This window comes from Pleurodeles waltl, chromosome 3_1 (genome assembly GCF_031143425.1).
Source record: "Pleurodeles waltl isolate 20211129_DDA chromosome 3_1, aPleWal1.hap1.20221129, whole genome shotgun sequence".
Classification (NCBI taxonomy): Eukaryota; Metazoa; Chordata; class Amphibia; order Caudata; family Salamandridae; genus Pleurodeles; species Pleurodeles waltl.
In genome coordinates, this window is record NC_090440.1 from 1,979,737,296 (window position 1) to 1,979,755,972 (window position 18,677).

The 18,677-nt window shown below is 42.4% G+C and overlaps 1 protein-coding gene across 1 annotated transcript in view; it reads left to right on the forward strand.

Annotated features, from left to right (window-relative positions):
• VPS53 (VPS53 subunit of GARP complex) overlaps positions 1–18,677 on the forward strand; it is a 693,920-nt gene that overhangs the window by 45,285 nt on the left and 629,958 nt on the right. The window contains exon 3 of the mRNA XM_069226380.1: positions 5,826–5,875. Within this exon, the coding sequence (XP_069082481.1) occupies positions 5,826–5,875 (50 nt within the window). The remainder of the gene's footprint in view (positions 1–5,825; positions 5,876–18,677) is intronic.

Here is an 18,677-nt window from a genome sequence, read left to right on the forward strand (position 1 = left end):
ATGTTTTTTTAATTCATCCTCTGCTTCTTTCTACCTTCTGTCTCCCTCTTCTGTATACAAGCTACTCTAAAAATCTCATGCCTGACTGCCTTAAAGCTCTTTGGAAATCATAACAATATCTGTTCCACCTAAAGATTGTGTCTCACCTAGCCCCCCTAATGATCAACTATGTCAACAATTACCGCAGAATACATGGAATGAGCATGCAAAACTAACCCCAATAACCAGTTGACTGACCACTAATTCGTCTCCCAAGTAGCGTGGTACTCGCTGCAAAGCACTTCAACGCCTCGTCAAGGATAGTAAGTGCTATACAAATACAATTTATTATTATGTATAACACATTGGTTAGCCCTAGATATACAAAGGCAAGGGTAAGAGCTCACTCCTTTCTAGTGTTGGCTTCTACCGTTTAGAATGATCTTCCACGTGATAACAGATCTATCCATGGTTGTCTTAGTTTCATAAAAATTTAATACTGTCTTGTATCTGCAGAATGAGTTCAGCTGTTTTATTGTCTTATTCCTTTTCTCATCTCCCTATCCCCGAGAGGCCCCTTGTTTGAGTTATGTGCTTGTGAAAAAATTATAGCCTAATACAAAAACTTCAGAGCATAGGTGAATCTCCATTGGTTGACTCAGTCCTTTCACTATGTGTGCTATATAATTATGCATTTCTATTATTTATGTGGTTTAGAATGGCAACAAAAATAACTTTTTCAGACTTAGCAGTGCTAAAATGTCTATTCATGCTTCCCTCGAAAGGTCACAGATGTTAGTGACGTCACAGTTCTTATTTTTGTTAAATTATTTGTTCTGAAGTTTTTAACATTCTGATCTTGTTATGATAGTTTATAAATCTGGTAACACATGCTACCAACATCTCTCAAGACATACTCGCCTCTCTTACCCCTTGGAAACCATTGGATGGGCTGACACCTCCGCCAGAGAAATGTTTGCTGTTATTAAATAATTTCTCCATTCCAAAACATGTAGCATTGCCATTTGTCCTTCTAAAGATCTTTATACTGCACTCGCTGAGCATTTTTAGTTTGAAGCCTACCAGACAGCACAACTGAGCATTTTTAGGTTGAAGCCTACCAGACAGGACAGCTGTCTGGTTTGCTAACGCCTTGGGGGGGATTCACAAAGCTTCCCTGGGAATGCATTCTGTTTGTTGTTTACTACAGGTCTTGTGTTTTGTACATCACATTTGCTTGCTTTCTATTTGCTGGCTTTATTTTTTGTAGGCTGTCCAGCTCCAATTTGTCCCATCCCTTGTCTAAATCCCATTTACTGTGGACATCCACCAGTGCTGATTTCTGTAAACAGGCCTTTAAATCTTGTTCTTATCTTGTCATGTTTGCTGTGCATTTAAATATAGAGGTCAGATGTCAGGCTCTTTCTTCCAGGGACCCTGGTGTTTACTTCAAAGTGAGAGGATTTATGTGGCATTCATGCTGACTCTGGGGGTTGCTTGAGGAAGGCTGTATAAGGGTATTTTTTTCTAGCACACATTAAAATTCAAACGTCTGTAAATGAACTGTGCAGATATTTCAGAATTAGAAAAGCCCAAATGAAGCTCATTTGTTTTTAGTAATTCTGAAGTACAGTGGAAACAGTTTAGAACTATCAAAATAAAATCAAAAACTAGGTTATGACATTTCCACACATTGTTTGTGTGCTGTATATTGTTATCAGTGAAACTGTATGTCTGTGCAAATGTAATGGTGATTTCAATTGAAGATGTGTTGTCTGTGATTGAGGTGTTCCACCACACCTTGCGTATTCCACTCTGCCACTCCACTCTACTCTGCACCACACCACTCTGCTTCACTAACCTCTGCACCACTCCACTTCACACCACAATACTGCATTCTGGACCACTGCACTCTACTCTACTGTGTACTACTCCATTCTTTGCCACTGCTCCTTATGACACTGCCCTAGGCCTCTACACTGCACCACTCTACGCCAATGCACTCTACGCCACTCTACTCTTTGCGACTGCAGTCTTTGCCATTGCAGTCTTTGCCCCTCCAGTCTAGGCCACTCCACTCCGCACCACTCTACAACACTTAACTCTACCCCACTGCACTCTATATCAATACACTCTATACCAAAGCACTCGGCTCTGGTCCACTCTACGCCCCTGCACTCTCTGCCAGTCCACTGTACGGCCCTCCAATCTACTCCACACGACTGCACTCTATGCCCTTGCATTCTACACAGCTTTATGCCAATACTCTACACCACTCTGCTCTTTGCCACTGCACTCTACCCTGGATGGCTCTACGCCACTTCACTCTACTCTTAAACAGTCTACTCTATGCCACTGCACTCTACGCCACTGTACTCTACACCACTGTTCTCTACACCACTGTTCTCTACTCCAGTGCACTCTACATCACTGCACTCTGTTACTGCAGTCTACTCTGCACCACAGTAGTCTACACCACTGCCCTCCATGCCACTCTCCACCTCTGCATTCTACTCTGCAACACTGCACTCTCTGCTACTAAACTCTCTGCCACTCTACTTTGCACTACTGCACTCAATGTCACTGCACTCTACGGTTCTCCACTCTACACCATCATACTCTAGTCCGCACTCCTCTATGCCACTCTCCTCTATTCCACTCTACACCATTGCACTCTATGCCATTCCACACCGCTCTACTCTGCACCACTGGTCTCTACGCCTCTATATTCTAAGCCACTGCAGTCTTTGCTAACCTACGCCACTCTACCCTGCACCACTGCACTCTACACCACTGCTCTCTCCTATGCACCACTCTAATCTACACCATGCATTCTGCAACCCTGCATTGTATACCACTGAATTCTATGCCACTGCACTTTGTTACTACATTCTACAGCACTATACTGTTCAACACTATACACCAACGCAGTCTACACAAGTCCACTCTACACCACCGCACTCTACTCTGCAGCACTCTACTCTCTGCCACTGCACTCTATGCCCCATAGTTCTCCATGCCACTGCACTCTTCGCAGCTCTACTTAACACTACTTTGCGCCACTGCACTCTGCACTCTAAGCCACTCTACACCACTGCACTCTATGCCACTGTACTCTGCAACACTGCATTCTTTGCCATTAAACTCTTGGACACTTTACTTCTGCACTACTGCATTCAATGCCAATGCACTCTACACCACCACGTTCTACACCACTATACTCTATGCCACTCTACTCTGCACCACTGTACTCTTCGCAACTGCACTCTACTATGCAGCACTCTACGCTACTGTATTCTAAGCCACCGCTTTGTACATCACTGAATTCTGTGCCGCTGCACTCTGCGCCACTTTACTCTGCAACACTCTACGCCTGTTACGCACTCTACACCGGGCCACTCCACTGTACGTCACTCCACTCTGCAACTCCACTCTGCAACTCCACTCTACAACACTCTACTCCACTCTCTGCCATTCCACTCTAAGGCACTCCACGCCACTCTCCTCTACGCACTAACTTTTAGCCATGCCTAACAGCAGCCACACTAGTGTACAACATGTCTGAAACACATTGACAAAGCACATAACTCTTGCATAGGGCAGACCTATTGGCTTTGCCAATGCTTGTTCTAATAGGAGCGACTCCAACCAACTCCGTTTTGAATTTCTACCCCCCTCTTGACTCACTAGATTTTCTTACTATATATTCCACTGCATCTGATTGGATCTTCTTAACCAAATTCACCTTGAGAACTCTGGAGGAAGCCTTCCATGGTACTCGCTAAGGTTAAGGACCTAATTACGAGTTTGGCGGACGGGAACACTTGTCTGCCAAACTACCGACAGGGTGGCCATCACTGTAGTGACGACCTCCCTGCCAGACCTATTATGACTTTCCTGCTGGGCTGACAAGCGGAAACCACAGTTTCTGCCTGTTAGCCCAGCAGGAAAATGGCGGCAGCATTGTTTCTGGCTCGTAATGTGCACTGTTTGCACAGACAGTGCGCATTACGAGGGTGCTGGGCAGGGGAGGCTCCTGCAGTGCCCATGCCATGAGAACCAGGTTGTAATCAACAGGGCGGTGCTGCGTGCACCGCCACCCTGGCTGATTGCAACCTGCACCTGCTGTCAGCCCGTCTGGATCACTGATTGCTGCAGAGACAGCAGTACCCTGGCGGTCGAACCGCCAGGGTCGTAATGTGGAAGTCGGACCGCCACAGCAACGGTGGTCCAGACCGCCACCGTGAGTCTGGCAGTCTAGTGGCCGCCAGACTTGTAATTGGGCCCTAAATCTGGATATCTCTCGGACTCCTCTTTCCCCTTTATTCTACTGATACACAATGACTGCTCTTACCAGCCCTGCTTTAACAGCCCTTGGCAATAAAACTTTGCTCTCAGGCTCTGTGCCTGCTTGCTGGAAGCAAACACTTTACATTCCCTCGAAAAAATATATCTGCAGACTCCCTGGCCCCTGCTAATAATTGTCCTATTTCACTTCTTCTGCTTGCAGTTAAACTAGCGGAGTAAGTGGTGAATAAGCAACTTACTGTCTTTCTCAAATATAATTCTCTGCTTGATCCATCTCAATCTGACTTCCAAACTTAATATACTGAGTAAATACTTCTGGAGCTGCAGGTGAGCTTTAGCTTTGTATTTTTTTGGTTCAGGATGGCTCTGCTTGCCCCCTCTGAAGCCTTCGATACTGCTTCCCATTCTATTTTGATTATGTGTCTGTTTGACTCGGGCATTTACCTTGAAGCTTTAAACTGGTTAGCATCTTTTCTTTTTTTCAGGTCCCAGGCTATCTCCATATCACTCATCTTTGTCTAAATTATCACATGGGCTCCCACCTGAGCCCCACACCTTTTGAGATTCTTTTCTGCCCTCTCACAACCCGTACCCGATACTACTAAAAAGTTTGTCTCAGTCTCTAATGGTCTACATCCACGAGGCAATGTGGCTGCACGATTAACTGTCTATAACCTAATAACTTTAAATCAGAACTTCATAAGTTTGGCAAGCATTCCACCAGCTGGTCATCAGCTTGGTGGCCCACTGCCTTAGGTCCCGCACCTTCTCCTGTACATCAGCTGAGAATCTGGGAATCACATTCAATACTAATCTCTCAGTGACCAAACAAATCACAGAAGTAATGGCAAGCTGCTTTTCTACCCTGAGAATGGTAAGATTTTGTTTTTTTCGGGCTGCCATCTTCAGTACAGGAATAAGTCATTCATGAGCTAGTTATTCTTGCTTCAATCGTATCTCGGTATTTTTCACTACTTGAACCACTGGCATCAAATGGCTCAAAACTCAGCAGCTACATTTATACTCTATCTCCTGGCCAAATCCCACATTGCACATCGCCTTTCTGGATCTCCCATGCCTGCCATCAAAAAGTCCCTCTAAAAAATCTTGTGCTATGCACATAACATATTCTATCAAGCTGACCCAACCTGTCTGAATAAAAGGCTGAAACCTTACCTCTGTAGTTGGGTCACTTCATTCTGCTAAACTTCACCTCTTCTTAGTCCCTCAAAGCTCTATTAATGAACATAGTGGCAGTTCTTACCTGGTGGCAAGACTTATCTTGGAATGTTCAAAAACATTAGAAAATTAGACTGATCCATTAGCCTTAGTTTGGTATGTTTCCTTACAGCACCAGGGCACCTTTTTGGGTAAATTAAAAGAAATAAGTAAATACATATAGACACTGCAACATAATTTTCACTTTTGTCATCTGAATGCTGAAATTTCCAGGAATGTTAAGTTGAGTTTACACAAGAAAGTCAAACACCATCGTAGTGAAATATGTTCAATGACCTGTATTCTCTGTTTGCTTTCAGTCTTTGGCAAACATCGACGACGTTGTGAACAAAATTAGATTGAAAATAAGGTAAGCTTTTTAATTGTTTTTATTTTTCACACAAAATACAATCAAAGAATGGGATTAGCACACACTGCCTACATTCTCCAGAGTTGAACTCATGCATCACCCACCAGCAGGCATCGAAAAAATCATAAAGACGTTACTAGACCTGCAGGTCGAATAGCTTGAATAATCTACTTGACCTAACTGTATTGTACTTGACCCAGAAACGTGTCTCAAATTGTGTGATCCTAGGCAAATATTTAATTTTACAGTCGTGTTTTTCTTCATTTTCACTTATGACTGCACCTTCAAATATGTACTTTCAACATTTCTGCTGTTAAAAATAATCCTCTTTTGTTTTAATAAATACACTAAACGTTTGCTCCATGTATAATACATCTAGCCCACTTACAGGGTACACATGATCCCTGCATGACTTGCCTCTTAGTTTACTAATAGCTTTGCCATCAGGTCAGGAGTGTTTCTCAGTTTGTTTAAACACTCACGTTTAATAAATATATTACTAAAGCATGATGTGAGAGCGCACTGTCATTTACAGACAGTAAATTTCCAATAAATGTCCAAAGACTTTCCCACTAACTTGCAGCTTTACTGATAAAAGCACATAGTATATTAACAATTATCTGTGAACATTGGGTTTCAGAAAACATTTCTCATTTGTACATCCCCAAGTAAAGTTTTCTTATTTTTTTTCATCCTAATAAAATATTTTTTCATCGCACAGAAGTAAAAAAAATGATCTTTCACAGCTACTGAAATATATTTTGAAATGTTTGTGAAGTTGACTTAGTTATATGAATGTTGTGTGTTAGGAAAAACCTGATACCAACAGCCTTTCATTTCATATAGGTCAGATAGTTCACCTTACAAAATCCTGGAACTCTCCAGTCACAAGGAAAAGTATTTGCATTGCAAGAAGACAAACTGACTTTTGAAATCCGTCTCTGAACACAGAGCAAATTTGATAGGAATACGATTTAAAAGCATCCTAATTGCTAATTCAGTTTCTGACTGAACAGAACACCTGTTCTTTGTCCACTGCCAGAAGGGAGGAGTAGGATCTAAAAATAGCTCAACCTCATAAATTAAAACTCACCATAGCAAGTGGTCTGGTCGAGTAGATTTTTCGAGCCCTGGCCAGTGGATGACTTTTCCTTTTTGTATGCTTGAGACCTAGAGAACACATTAGTATCTGTTGAACATAGAAGTCATGCTCGTAGCCAACGAGGGATTTCTGCTTTTACTGCCCTTTGGCTACTTCTACTCTTTTTCTCCACCTTCTTTTTCATGCGCCATAGTCACCATTAGTCATCAATGTATGCATCTATAACTACCTTTGACTTTTTTATTATTTCGGGGTGAATGGAGAAAGGGCCAAAGTAACAAAGGTGTGCCCAAAGGTTGCAATTTCTTTTGGAAATACAGTAGACATTTTTGCTCTTCCTTACAGCAAAAATAAAAGGTAGGTGAAATTACACAAAATGTGGCATGAAAATAAGGTTGATGCTAAGGAATTTCTTTTGCTTGATTTGGGGTAATTATGTGCATTAGTTTACAAATTAGTCAAAACAAATTAAATCTAATGTGTCCAATTTGCTCACCAAATATTCATTACCATGGCATGGTATGAAGCTTCCCGACTGAGAGTGCTGTTAGCTGCCCTGCCATCTCTGCCAGTGCATGGGTGCCGCGGACAAGGCATTTGCTAGTTGCAGTCTTTCCTTTTCACAGTGTGTCATAAGTTGAATTAGGGTTATTGGGAGACACAGTGGCATAGGTGGACACAACCATGTTTAGTCTGCAAACTCTGCAGCTTATTATGGTAAACAGTGAAACATTGAATGTCCGTTCATGAGCTGGCCAAGAGATTAGATAAATATGAAAGTCTTAATCTCTCTAAGAAAGTCAAGACCACCAAAGGCACTCACTTCATTGACCTCAGAAGAATGAAAGTTTTGGTTTGCCCTGAAAACATTTAAAAAAAAGAAAACTTTAACCCTGGCTGTCATTAGATGTGTCTACAGTTCTCCTTGTGGAAACCTAGTAACAGTATATTGTACATCGTTCCTGTGATGCTGACTGCATTAATCAATGTGATTTCTAGATGTCCCCATAAAGTCATAAGTAAAGGTACAGTAACACTTGCTGTAAAACACTCTGTAGGAAAACTATGTCAAGAATAAGCAGCGTGAAATGTCAAGAGGTCTGAAACATTGATTCCTCATGGATTGGCTCTATGTAAGACCATCACAATACTTTCCAATGGCACATGTACTCTGCACATCTACTCAGTAAAGCCTACATCAGCTGTTCAGATTCCCATTCACTAATTTGTATACACTACTTGTTGCTCCACTCTGTGCAAATATTTTAAACTGCACAGATAATTAACACTCCACTTGACGCTGCTTTGCTTCTTTATATATATTATCCCCACAGCGAATACATGTCAAGGTATAAAAACTGCAGTTGAATTAGATAAAATAATTGTATTTGAAGATTTTCAGATTTACTGTAGTATATTCTTCTGAACTGTATATTATATATCAGGTTTGGTAGATGCACACTAGCACATTTGGGTTATAGAGTTTTTTAAAGGAATGATTGGGGTGAATGATGGCCATGCCATGCACACAGTCTACATGGGTATGCCTTGAGCCTTTACTCTGAGCTTAGGACCTGCCCAATGACCATACTCTGACCAGCAGGACATGAGGCTAGGGAACTGGGCATATTGGGTGGACTAAGGCTCTGGAGGTCGCAATACTGATCTGCCCGTATTAAGTTAATACTTTGGCCAGGGGCCAGAGTATATAATTGGAAAAAAAAAAGAAATTCACTAAAACGTTGATAAAGTGAAGTTAGGCTCATTTACTTGCATCACAAGTCTTAAAACAGCAAGTACCCTGAAATATTTAGATGGTATGGTTACAGTACAAAATCTAGAACCACTGAAGCTCATCAGTTATGTTAATGTTCTTGCTTTATAAAGGGTTGTGGCCTCCATAGGCATCCACAACCACCCAGCCAGTATGCAGGACAAAGGTAGGAGTATTTAAAAAAGTATTTTCATCTTTTCAAAAGGATATTACATTTGGTTGAAGCCTCAGTTGTACAGGGAGAGAGTTCCATAATTGCTCAAAGGTTACCACTGCAGATTTTGTTCCTAGGGTCTTTCTTCTGAATCTTTGGACATCCACTTTGTCCTTATCTACAACTGTTAAGCTGTTAAGCTTTAGGCCTTATAGAACTACAACTTGCTGGAGAGAGCTCCAAAAAAGTAGAGAGCCTACTCATATAGAGAGAGTATCAGTATTGAAAAAGTGCCTCAATTTGAAATCAATAATGATGCTTTGAGTCGCTGCATTCAATTTAAGTGCATTTATAGATGGGAATAAAACTTAGGTGTCTTTGAGAGTCATGTTCCATGTATAAAACAGCTGACACGTGTTTCGCCCCCTCGTGGTTAATTCACCTGGGGCTTTCTCAAGGCTGCAAATGGTAAGTAATGATTAAGTCAAACAGTTAGGCATTGCAATAATAAAGTTAAGTGCAAGGTAGGAAAGTCAACATGAGATGGACCCATTGTTCCAGTAATGGAAGGGAAGAAGAGGATAGCTAAAAAGAGATTGATATTCCTGTGATCCTCAGCCTATACAACAAACTGACAAAGCAAAGGAAAAAGAGTAAATTCGATCCAATTAGTGTATATGTATTGGTGAGAGTTTCTGAGAAGGATATATATAGTGATCAATAAAGTAGAGATAAGAGTATCGTACCAGAGATGTGTTCATAATAAAGCGTCCATTCTTAAATAAAAGTGATCAATCTAGATGAAAACATTGAATCATGAGTACAGATTCCCCTCATTATTATTAAATATAAGCAAATATATTGCAGTCTGTGGGGAGAAAATTATTTTTGAACACAGCAATCAAATTGTACAAAAATTCTATAATATATCCTATTAAGACACTTATATAGCCTTATAAGATGTTATAATCTGCCTAGCTCACGTGTCAACAGAATCAGCAAATCAATGAAAGGCTAAGTAAGTTCAATTTGGTTATAAGAAAATCACGAGGAAATAGTCTTTTGTAGACATTCTTAAAGCAGCATAACTTGGATCGAATGGGAGGCGCTGTGACTAATATAGTATTTGCTGGATGTAGAGGGAAATAATATACGAGACAGCAAGAAGGTATGGTGTATATAGGATCGTAAAACCTGTGCTTAAGAGATAAACAAGCATATTGCAATGAAATTAGAAAAAAATTATAATGCATTGGGCCATTTAGATGTTGTTTATGGATGAATTAGTAGGTGCATGGAAGAATACACTCACCGATTTGATAAGCAAGCCGGGTCTCAGGATGAATCCTATGACTTTTTGTACGCGTTCTAGTCAGGCGCCATCTTTAAGTAAAGAGTTGCAAGGAGTCCTTCTCCTATTTTTATTAGTGATGAGCGGACAAGTCCTATCACTATTTCCGCTAACCAGGTGGAGACGTAACAAATATAGGAGAAATAAGTCGGCCATGTTAAAACGATTGCGTTTATTTATGGGAGAAACCTATGTTGAATAAAGAGTGGCATAAGGAATCCTTATCCTATTTGTATTTAGCAAACAAGTACTCTCATTTTTTTATTACATGGCCCAAAAGTGGTCAAAAGGGATAAATGAAGAAATACATCGACTGAATTTGGTAGATCATGTTGGTCTGTGGAAAGGTCCCCTGAAACAAAATAGACAGACACTATGATGTGCAGAAACAGAAATCTAGCTTATTAAACCGGTGTATACTGTATCCGAGATGACAGACGGTTCAGATTTATGAATTATTATTGATGAATGATTATTAGTAAAATGCCATTGAGCATTGTATTGTACGTAATTTGGTCTTGGAGGACTCGTCCTAGGTCATTTTGACGAGATGTTAATATTAAAGAAATGACCGGAAGACTCTAGAGTCATTTCACATAGTTTAGGTATAGTTTTGATGGTCCATGGGACATAAGGGTTGTGAGTTGGTTGAAATCAGGCAGGCGAGAAGTAGTTATTTGTGGCCTGGTGAATCAAGACATATTGACTGATTTCTCGACATGTAGGCATATGAAATATTAACCTAGCAGTGTTGGTATTGGAGAACTTGAGACTATTCAGAAATAATAGCTGTAGGTCCATGTAAATATGGTTTTGATCACCAGTTTATACTAATAGTGGTAATCAGTGAAGCCAATAGTGCCATTCTGGATTCTTGTTAAGGCCTTGTTAGACAGTATCATAGCGAATGATGAGTTTACTTTCATTTTGTCGCAGTTTAAGTTTAAGGTTGCCTCCCCGGGGATGTTGTTAAAGTTTGATCAACCCACAGAAGGAAAAGGATTGTGTATATAAATTGAATGCAAGGACGCAAAGCATCATTATTGATTTCAAATTGAGGCACTTTTTCAATATTGATACTCTACATGAGTAAGCTACTTTTTTGGAGTTTGATTTATGACTTGGGTAAACTGGTCCATACCCCTATTGATAACCCGCAGAATAGCTGAGAGCTGGGCATTTACAAGGATGGGCGAATTGGACCTTCAAATTTTGATATTTGAAATATTTGAATTAGCTTGCTGGAGAGGTCAGTGTAATTGGGATAGTATAAACTGTTCCTTTGTGAGAATTGTCAATTATAATGTTGTTGGAATTTGCTCCCCTTTGCAAATTGGTGGGACCTGTTTATTCTGAGTCTGTTGATTTTTCACACAGTAACCTGTTAAAAATTAAAGGCTTGACTCATTTCCTCGTTAAATAAATCCTCCTTTTTTTGCTGTCCATTATGTACTACCTTTTGCATTGCTTTATTACCTCTCTTAGCTTGGTTAGTCTACTTCTTTTAATCATTTGAACACGTCTTTGCATTCCAATCCTGCCTATGTAATTCTTGTTGAGTTGTATATGTTTTATGTATTTGTTGTTTTCTTTCTATTCTTGGCTTTTAAGATTGCGGACTTCGTGCTTGTTCCTATCACAAGTTAGCATCTTATAAACCTTTGCTGTTCTACACAGCAGTGATTGAGGAGTTTGAGGTCCTCACAGAACCATTTTTGCAAGGTCTGGTTTTCTCCCCTTTCCCCACTTTTAAGGTAGCTAATTATCTGTTTTGTTAAACTAGCCGCTTGTTCTACCGAATTTTCTAAAGGGGCATCTGTTGATTCGGTGTAATGAAATGTCTGTTTTCTTCTTGTCCTTCTTCCCCACCTCACTAGTTTAAACATTCTTGTTTATTCAGGTTTGCACAAACTATCAAACATAGAAAAGAATGACCATAAAAGCGGAACGCAGATAAACATTGCTTAGGCAGCCTATACCAAGACATCTTACAACGGAATTTGTAGCTCCAAACCTAACCTGCACCAAATAAGGCTCACATTTAATAGTTTATCAGAGGTAGAGATGGAGAAAGCTTAACATTACAATGCGGACTATTCGAAGTTTGGCATTAAAGAAGTAAATTACGTACATTTCACAGCCATTCAGGCCTCTTCATGCCCCCCTCCTTTTAGCCTAGTGTCCAGCAGATGCACTAACCATGAGATCAGCTATTCTGTCCAGCTAGGTCTAAGGCTATCAGAAAGAAATTCAAAGATACAATCCTCATGCCCTACGCTGAAACATTAATAGTTGACACCTGACTTGCTAAAACCTGTTAAACTGACCTCATTTTTTTATGCCTGACTTTAAACCTTTGGATGCTTTCCTCCTAGTTCTTCTGTTCCCTGTTATCAGTCCTTTGGGATCCTAGATGAGTCCAGATAGCTGCCTCTCTTTGACAGTTGACCCATACTCTTCTTGTAAATGTTCTTCTATGGCTGCTAAACAACGATACAAACAAAGTAAGCTAAACTGTAGTCCTTTAATGCCAAAAGTAGGTGGCAAGATGCAAGGTTTCCCATTGATTTCTTCCTCCACATACCTAATTGCTCATTAATCAAACCCCCTGGAATATATGCGATGCTTTTATGCACAAAACAGCCCACCGTTCAAACGTCACAAACTTGACTGAGAGTCATGACTACTAGGGCTTTCTTCCTGCCAGTTTACTCCAATACCATTGGTAGGCTGGCTAATGTCAGCACTTCCACACCTCGCCCCCTCCCGCCCGGCACTGAACCGCCCACCACAGCTCCATTTATGCTACTTAGCTCTTTGATATGCCATGCTGCCACTTACCTCCAGTGCCAACTCTCCTGCCTCACTGGATATCGGTTCTCATATCGGTCTTACCAAACCAAGTTGCAGTCAGGTGTACCTGTTTCCACATCAGGTGTACCATCAAGAATTCCGCATACCTGCCCTCCCCCCATATTCAAGACTTCTCTTTTGAGCTACTTTCCTTCTCCCAAACTTGGTTTGCCAAAGTAGCAGAGTTCGATTATACCAGCTAACCATTTATTGTACTGGGAAAAATGTCCGTCTTTCCACAGTAGAAAGTTTCTGTTATTATTCTCCACCTAATTTCTTGCAACAAATAAAAAGAATGGCGTCTCAATTGATGTTTGATATTGTCTACCACTCCTCTTGATTTATTTTTAGAGGATGTTCTGAACTTAGATAATCACTTGCTGTCCCTTTTGAAGTGTTTGCTCATCATGAGTTATTTGAAAATCTGGGTTTCAAAGTTGGTAAGCTGTGGGATGTTAGTTCAGTTTTTCACCATGCCTAGAGGCCTGACCTAACACTGATTTTTGTTTTACAGTCTCCAGTTCTAGATGAAGTTGTAGGATGAGCTTAAGATTGAGGAAATATATAGGTTTGTCATATCTTTGAAACAGATGTCTGTGATCAGGAAACTTCTGATTTGAGTTTTCTAAAGTGTTTTCAAAGGTCTTTAGCATGGGTAATGACCAGTGCTTAATTTGAGCTAGTTGTTGCATTTGGGAGCCATTGGCACTCATTCTCTGGTACCTATGCATATTTTCCTCATTAGACTCCTCATCAGACTTCGAACCACAGCAGGGGAGAGAAAGACACAAAGGGGAAAGGAGCAAGAGAAAGTCGGAAACACTTTGACATAGGGAGAAAGCAGGAACCTTAAAGATGAGGTAAAGGGACAAGGAGTATCTGGTTGTGGATTAAAGAGGCATGAGGTGGAATTAAGACTGCGCAGCCTTGGTATTTGGCACACATTCTACAGTGCTGGCTGCATGCTTCTGAGGAAAATGTGTGGGTCCCAACAGTTACTCTTCCGCAGAATAAGCACTGGTGATGACAACTAATACTCTGAAATTAGCTAAACAGCAAGGGCTAGGCTCAGCACAATAGCAGATGATAGTCTGAGGGAGCAATCTGGTATTCAGAGGAGATGTCTAAATTTAAGATTTAAGGATTTCTAAACTTAAGATTTAAGGATTGGCGCCCCTTATTTTTGGCTGGTATGGTACTGCATGTTACTGTTACCTTGGATTGAAACCATAGTGTAAATGTTAGGAGATTGCCTTCAGGGTTTGTGAGAATTGCTTATTTTGTTCTATCAGCCAGTCGTAAATTTGTTATCAAAAACATTTACACTCATAAAGAAATAAGAATGGCAGTAAACGTACTTGAGTGTCCTTGGTGCTTTGCTTGTTTGGTTCAGCAGCTGAGCAACACTTAAGGGAATATACTGCTTTCATAATGTACATCAACGGCAAGCTGTTTAAAGCGGATTTGATTGTTTTTTTTAATATTCCTCTGTGATTCAAACCTCACAAGACACAATTTTTAATCAACACCATGGCTTTAGTTGGTTCCCTATGAAATTGGGTATTTCAGCGGAGTGAATGTTTCTGAAAGATTCTTCGAGCTCTTTCAATGATATAGTCTTGTTCTCTTTGTGTATTCACAAAAAAACATCATAAGGATAATTCTCATTTGGGGAATTCGACTCTTTCCATTACACATACACATCAGGACCGTTTTCTTTGTCTCATGAGCTCCTCTGCAGGTGAAAATGTCCTCCAAAGTCATCATCAACCTGATATCATTAAATAATCTTTGGCACTTTTCGTCCATCAACCAGCAACTAAACACCTATACACCTGTTCGGGGGGGGGCTCCTCTTCGCTCTCTGCACCCAGTAGGTAGCCAGCATGGCAGCAGCGGTCCACGACTGACAGTAAAGATATGTATCTCCACCCTTGGACCACAAAGAAGTTGTGTAAAAGGGTTTGTAAAGTACTGTGAAATTACATCTTCTCTGTAGTAGTACCATTAAAAAAGATGCCACAACGTAAGACTAATTTGTTGGTCTTTTCCCTATTTTAGTGCCCTGTTTGTGCTGGTCTCAATGCTCCATTGTGCTCTTGAAGCTGGTCTGACATGTCACTTTACACTCTCTGCTAGTTCATAGTTGTTAAACATATGAGCTCTTGGCATGGCTTCTCCTGTCCTTTGGCTTCTGACTTCCTGTTTTTGATCCTGTGCTGCTTTTCATTTTAGCTGGCTTTAGGACTCTGGGCATATTTTTTCGAATATTTTGTGAAACCAGCACTGTATAATTTGAATTCTTTAGAGTTTCTGTGTTGCATTTGACAGTTGTGTATCCACTACAGAACGATGAAACCACCTGCCATCAATTGGCGCTTTGCAACTAGTGTTAATTAATTTCTATGCTCTGGGACCCTTTGACCCAAAGCTTATTTTGTAATCCGTCCCATTAGACAATTGTACTTTTAGAAAGTGGCCATTTTCTTGCTTAACCATTCTGTGCCTCTGCCTATCTGTAGGACACATGTCTGAGTCAGGATGACATTTGGGCTGTTTGTAGATTCACCCTAGACAGTCACACAAAGGGAGCTGAGGAGTGCCCTGCATATCCCGATGGGTCTTTCTGAGCTTGAGTGGTGGGAGGAACTGCCACTTGCACCTAAATAGAGCTGTGCCTGTCCTTACACAAAACAGTCTACAACCCCCTGGAGTGTGTCTGTGGCCAGGGCAGGAAAGGCAGGGTCGTGGGCACTACAAAGACTTTTCTTTGAAGTTTGCCTACTTTAAAGGCAAAAATGGGTCTAAGTACTAGCCCTCAGAAACCACAAAGTTGGAATCCTTCTGGACTGAGGACATTCTACCAGGAAGAAGAGCTGGAAGCTTTGCTGTGCTGTGCTGGCCTGCTGCTTGCTGCCTTTGTCCTGCTTCCAAAGGTTCTCCAAGGGCTTGGACTGAGCTTGCATCCAGGTAAGAAGTCTCAGGGACATCAAAGACTTCATCTCCCAGCACCTGGGCTCTCTTGCTGAGACTCCTGACTTGCCAAGGGGTGCCAAATCAGGTTCTGGGGCTCTTGGGAGTGAGTTCTGTTGTAACCAAGAAGAAACCAAGCACATTGACTCAAGAGTGACTTTGGAACAGGTGCCGCTGTCGGACTCTGCGCCACTGCCTGCATTGGAGCCATGGTCCCCATTGAGTGCAATGACCACGACCGATGTCACAGGCCCGATACCGCCACAGCACCTCCGAAGTCCTGCCGCAGATTGAGACCAGAGCAATGTGTTACTGAATATCGTGGCACCCAGCTCCGACTCCACGCAGGCCCCATAGTGTGATCCCAACACTGCAAAGTCAATGCCTCATGTCTTCACCTGCTGGATTCATCGACCCCGCTGGATCATAAGGAACCAATGCCGCATCACCTCCCCTGCAGCAGTAAGGAACCAACGCCTCACCTCCCTGTTAGCAGTAAGGAACTGATGCCCCACCGGCTCCAGCAACGCCTCACCTCCCCAACTCTGTGCAACGGCATTATTTCCTCATTTTTCCAAGGTACTGTACATGCAGTCCGTGTGACTCTGTGACTGGCCCGCACTTCCTCGCGAGCAGTGCCCGACTGTTGGGAACAATTCTGTCAAGAAGTTGTGATAGCTCCATTTGGAGCTATTGTGTTTCTAAGCACTATACTAAGAGTTAATCTTTGAAAAACTGAAACTTTGCTTGTATATGTTGGATTTTTGTTGTTCCTGTCTTGTTTTAGTCAAATAAATATTGGCTATTTTACTAAACTGTCATAGAGTAATTTTGTGGTGTTTTCACTGTGTTACTGTGTGTGTGTAAATACTTTACACACTGCCTCTGACTGCTCGTGCTAAGCTACAAAGGGGGTGAGCAGGGGTTATTTTAGCTGTGTGACTCCCTTACCCTAACTAGAGTGAGTGTCCCTGCTTGGACAGGGTGCAAACCACTGCCAACTAGAGACCCCATTTCTAACATTGCTGGCAGTGTTGAGTTAGGACTTGCATTTGTAATTTACATACAGTGATTGGTGTACACTACTTCCATATCGCAGACCATTGCACCCCAACATACTTGTTTGATTTTTCTCTTTTTGCAACTTTTGAGTTTGAGTCACAATCCTGTCTCAGTCAAGTGAGCCATCAGTTGGTGCTGCAGATTTAGAGGGTCATTATGAACCCCGGCGGTTCAGCCCGTGATGCCGGTGGCGGGTGAAAAGACCGCCACCAGCATGGCGGGCTGAACCCCCATATAAAGAATGCATCCTCCTCCACTGCCAGGCTTTCTCCGACAGGCAGCCTGAGGGTGGAGGGAATCATTATCCGACAGGGCAGCGCTACTGCCCCTCGGATAGTGATCCCTACTGCCACCAGCCTTTCCCTGGTGGGTTCCCCCGCCAGAGATAGGCTGGCGGAAGGGGTGCTCCGGGGCCCCCCGGGGTCCCCTGCACTGCCCATGCACTTGGAATGCGCAGTGCAGGGGCCCCTGTGTAGTGCCCCATCGTGCAGGTCACTGCCCGATGGGTGCAACTGCACCTGCTGCACAGAAGCATTGATGGTGGCTCCATATGGAGCCGCCGGCAATGTCCCGGCCATGATTCCGCCGGCCGGCCCAGCAGAAGGTTTTTTATGCGGCCGGCAGGGTTCCAGGGGGGATAGTTAAATGACCGCCAGCCTGAACACAGCGGTAACCACCGCCGTGCTCATTATGAGGGCCTTAGTGTTTGAGCCGGCGAGTTTGGAGACCTGTTTGGTGCCTCAGCTCAAAAGGTTCTGCAGAGAGCTCAAGTGCCCTATTAAAGGCCTCACTGAAAAGGAGGAGCTGCAAAAGGTCGGCACCAAAGGAGGCTGATGAGCACACGGGGAGGAGAATACTATTGTGGAGGGAGAGGAGCAAAACTTTGGGATGATTTGATGGAGAATCAGGATGTGCCTGGGAGAAGGGCACCTTCCAGGGCAAGCAGCAGTGTTTCCTCAAGCGACCTGACCCCGGAGGAGCTGAAGGACAGGCAGGAGCATAGGAGGCCCCAAATGGAGTTGGAGATGCTCAAGCTGAAGCATGAGATGGAGCTTCAGTTGGAACTAGCCAGGTTCAAAAGAAAGGCAAAGAAAGACAAAAATACTGTGGAGAAGGAGGAAATAGTCACAGGGGAGAAGAAAATGCTTTTAGCTCAAGAGCTGAGCTTGAAGGAGCTGAATCTAAAAAGAAGGTCCAGCACATGCATGTACCTAATGATGTGGTGAATGCATTTTGTTGCGGGGATGGCTTAGAGCAGTGGTTCAGGGGTTATGAGGTGGTGCTCAGAATGCACAGGGTCCCCGAGAGTGATTGTGGGGCAGGCATGTGGAAGTATTTCTCAGTGGAGGGGAGGGACATCTTGCTGGCTTTAGAAGAGGGTCAGTTGAGGTACCCTGCCATGAAGGACACCTTGACCAGGAGGTATGGTCTGCCCCCAGAGAGTTGCAGGTTAAAGTTTAGGGAGAGTACTAAACTTGGGTCACAAACTTGGGTGGAGTATGTTGATTCAGCAAGGTAACATATGATCAGGGG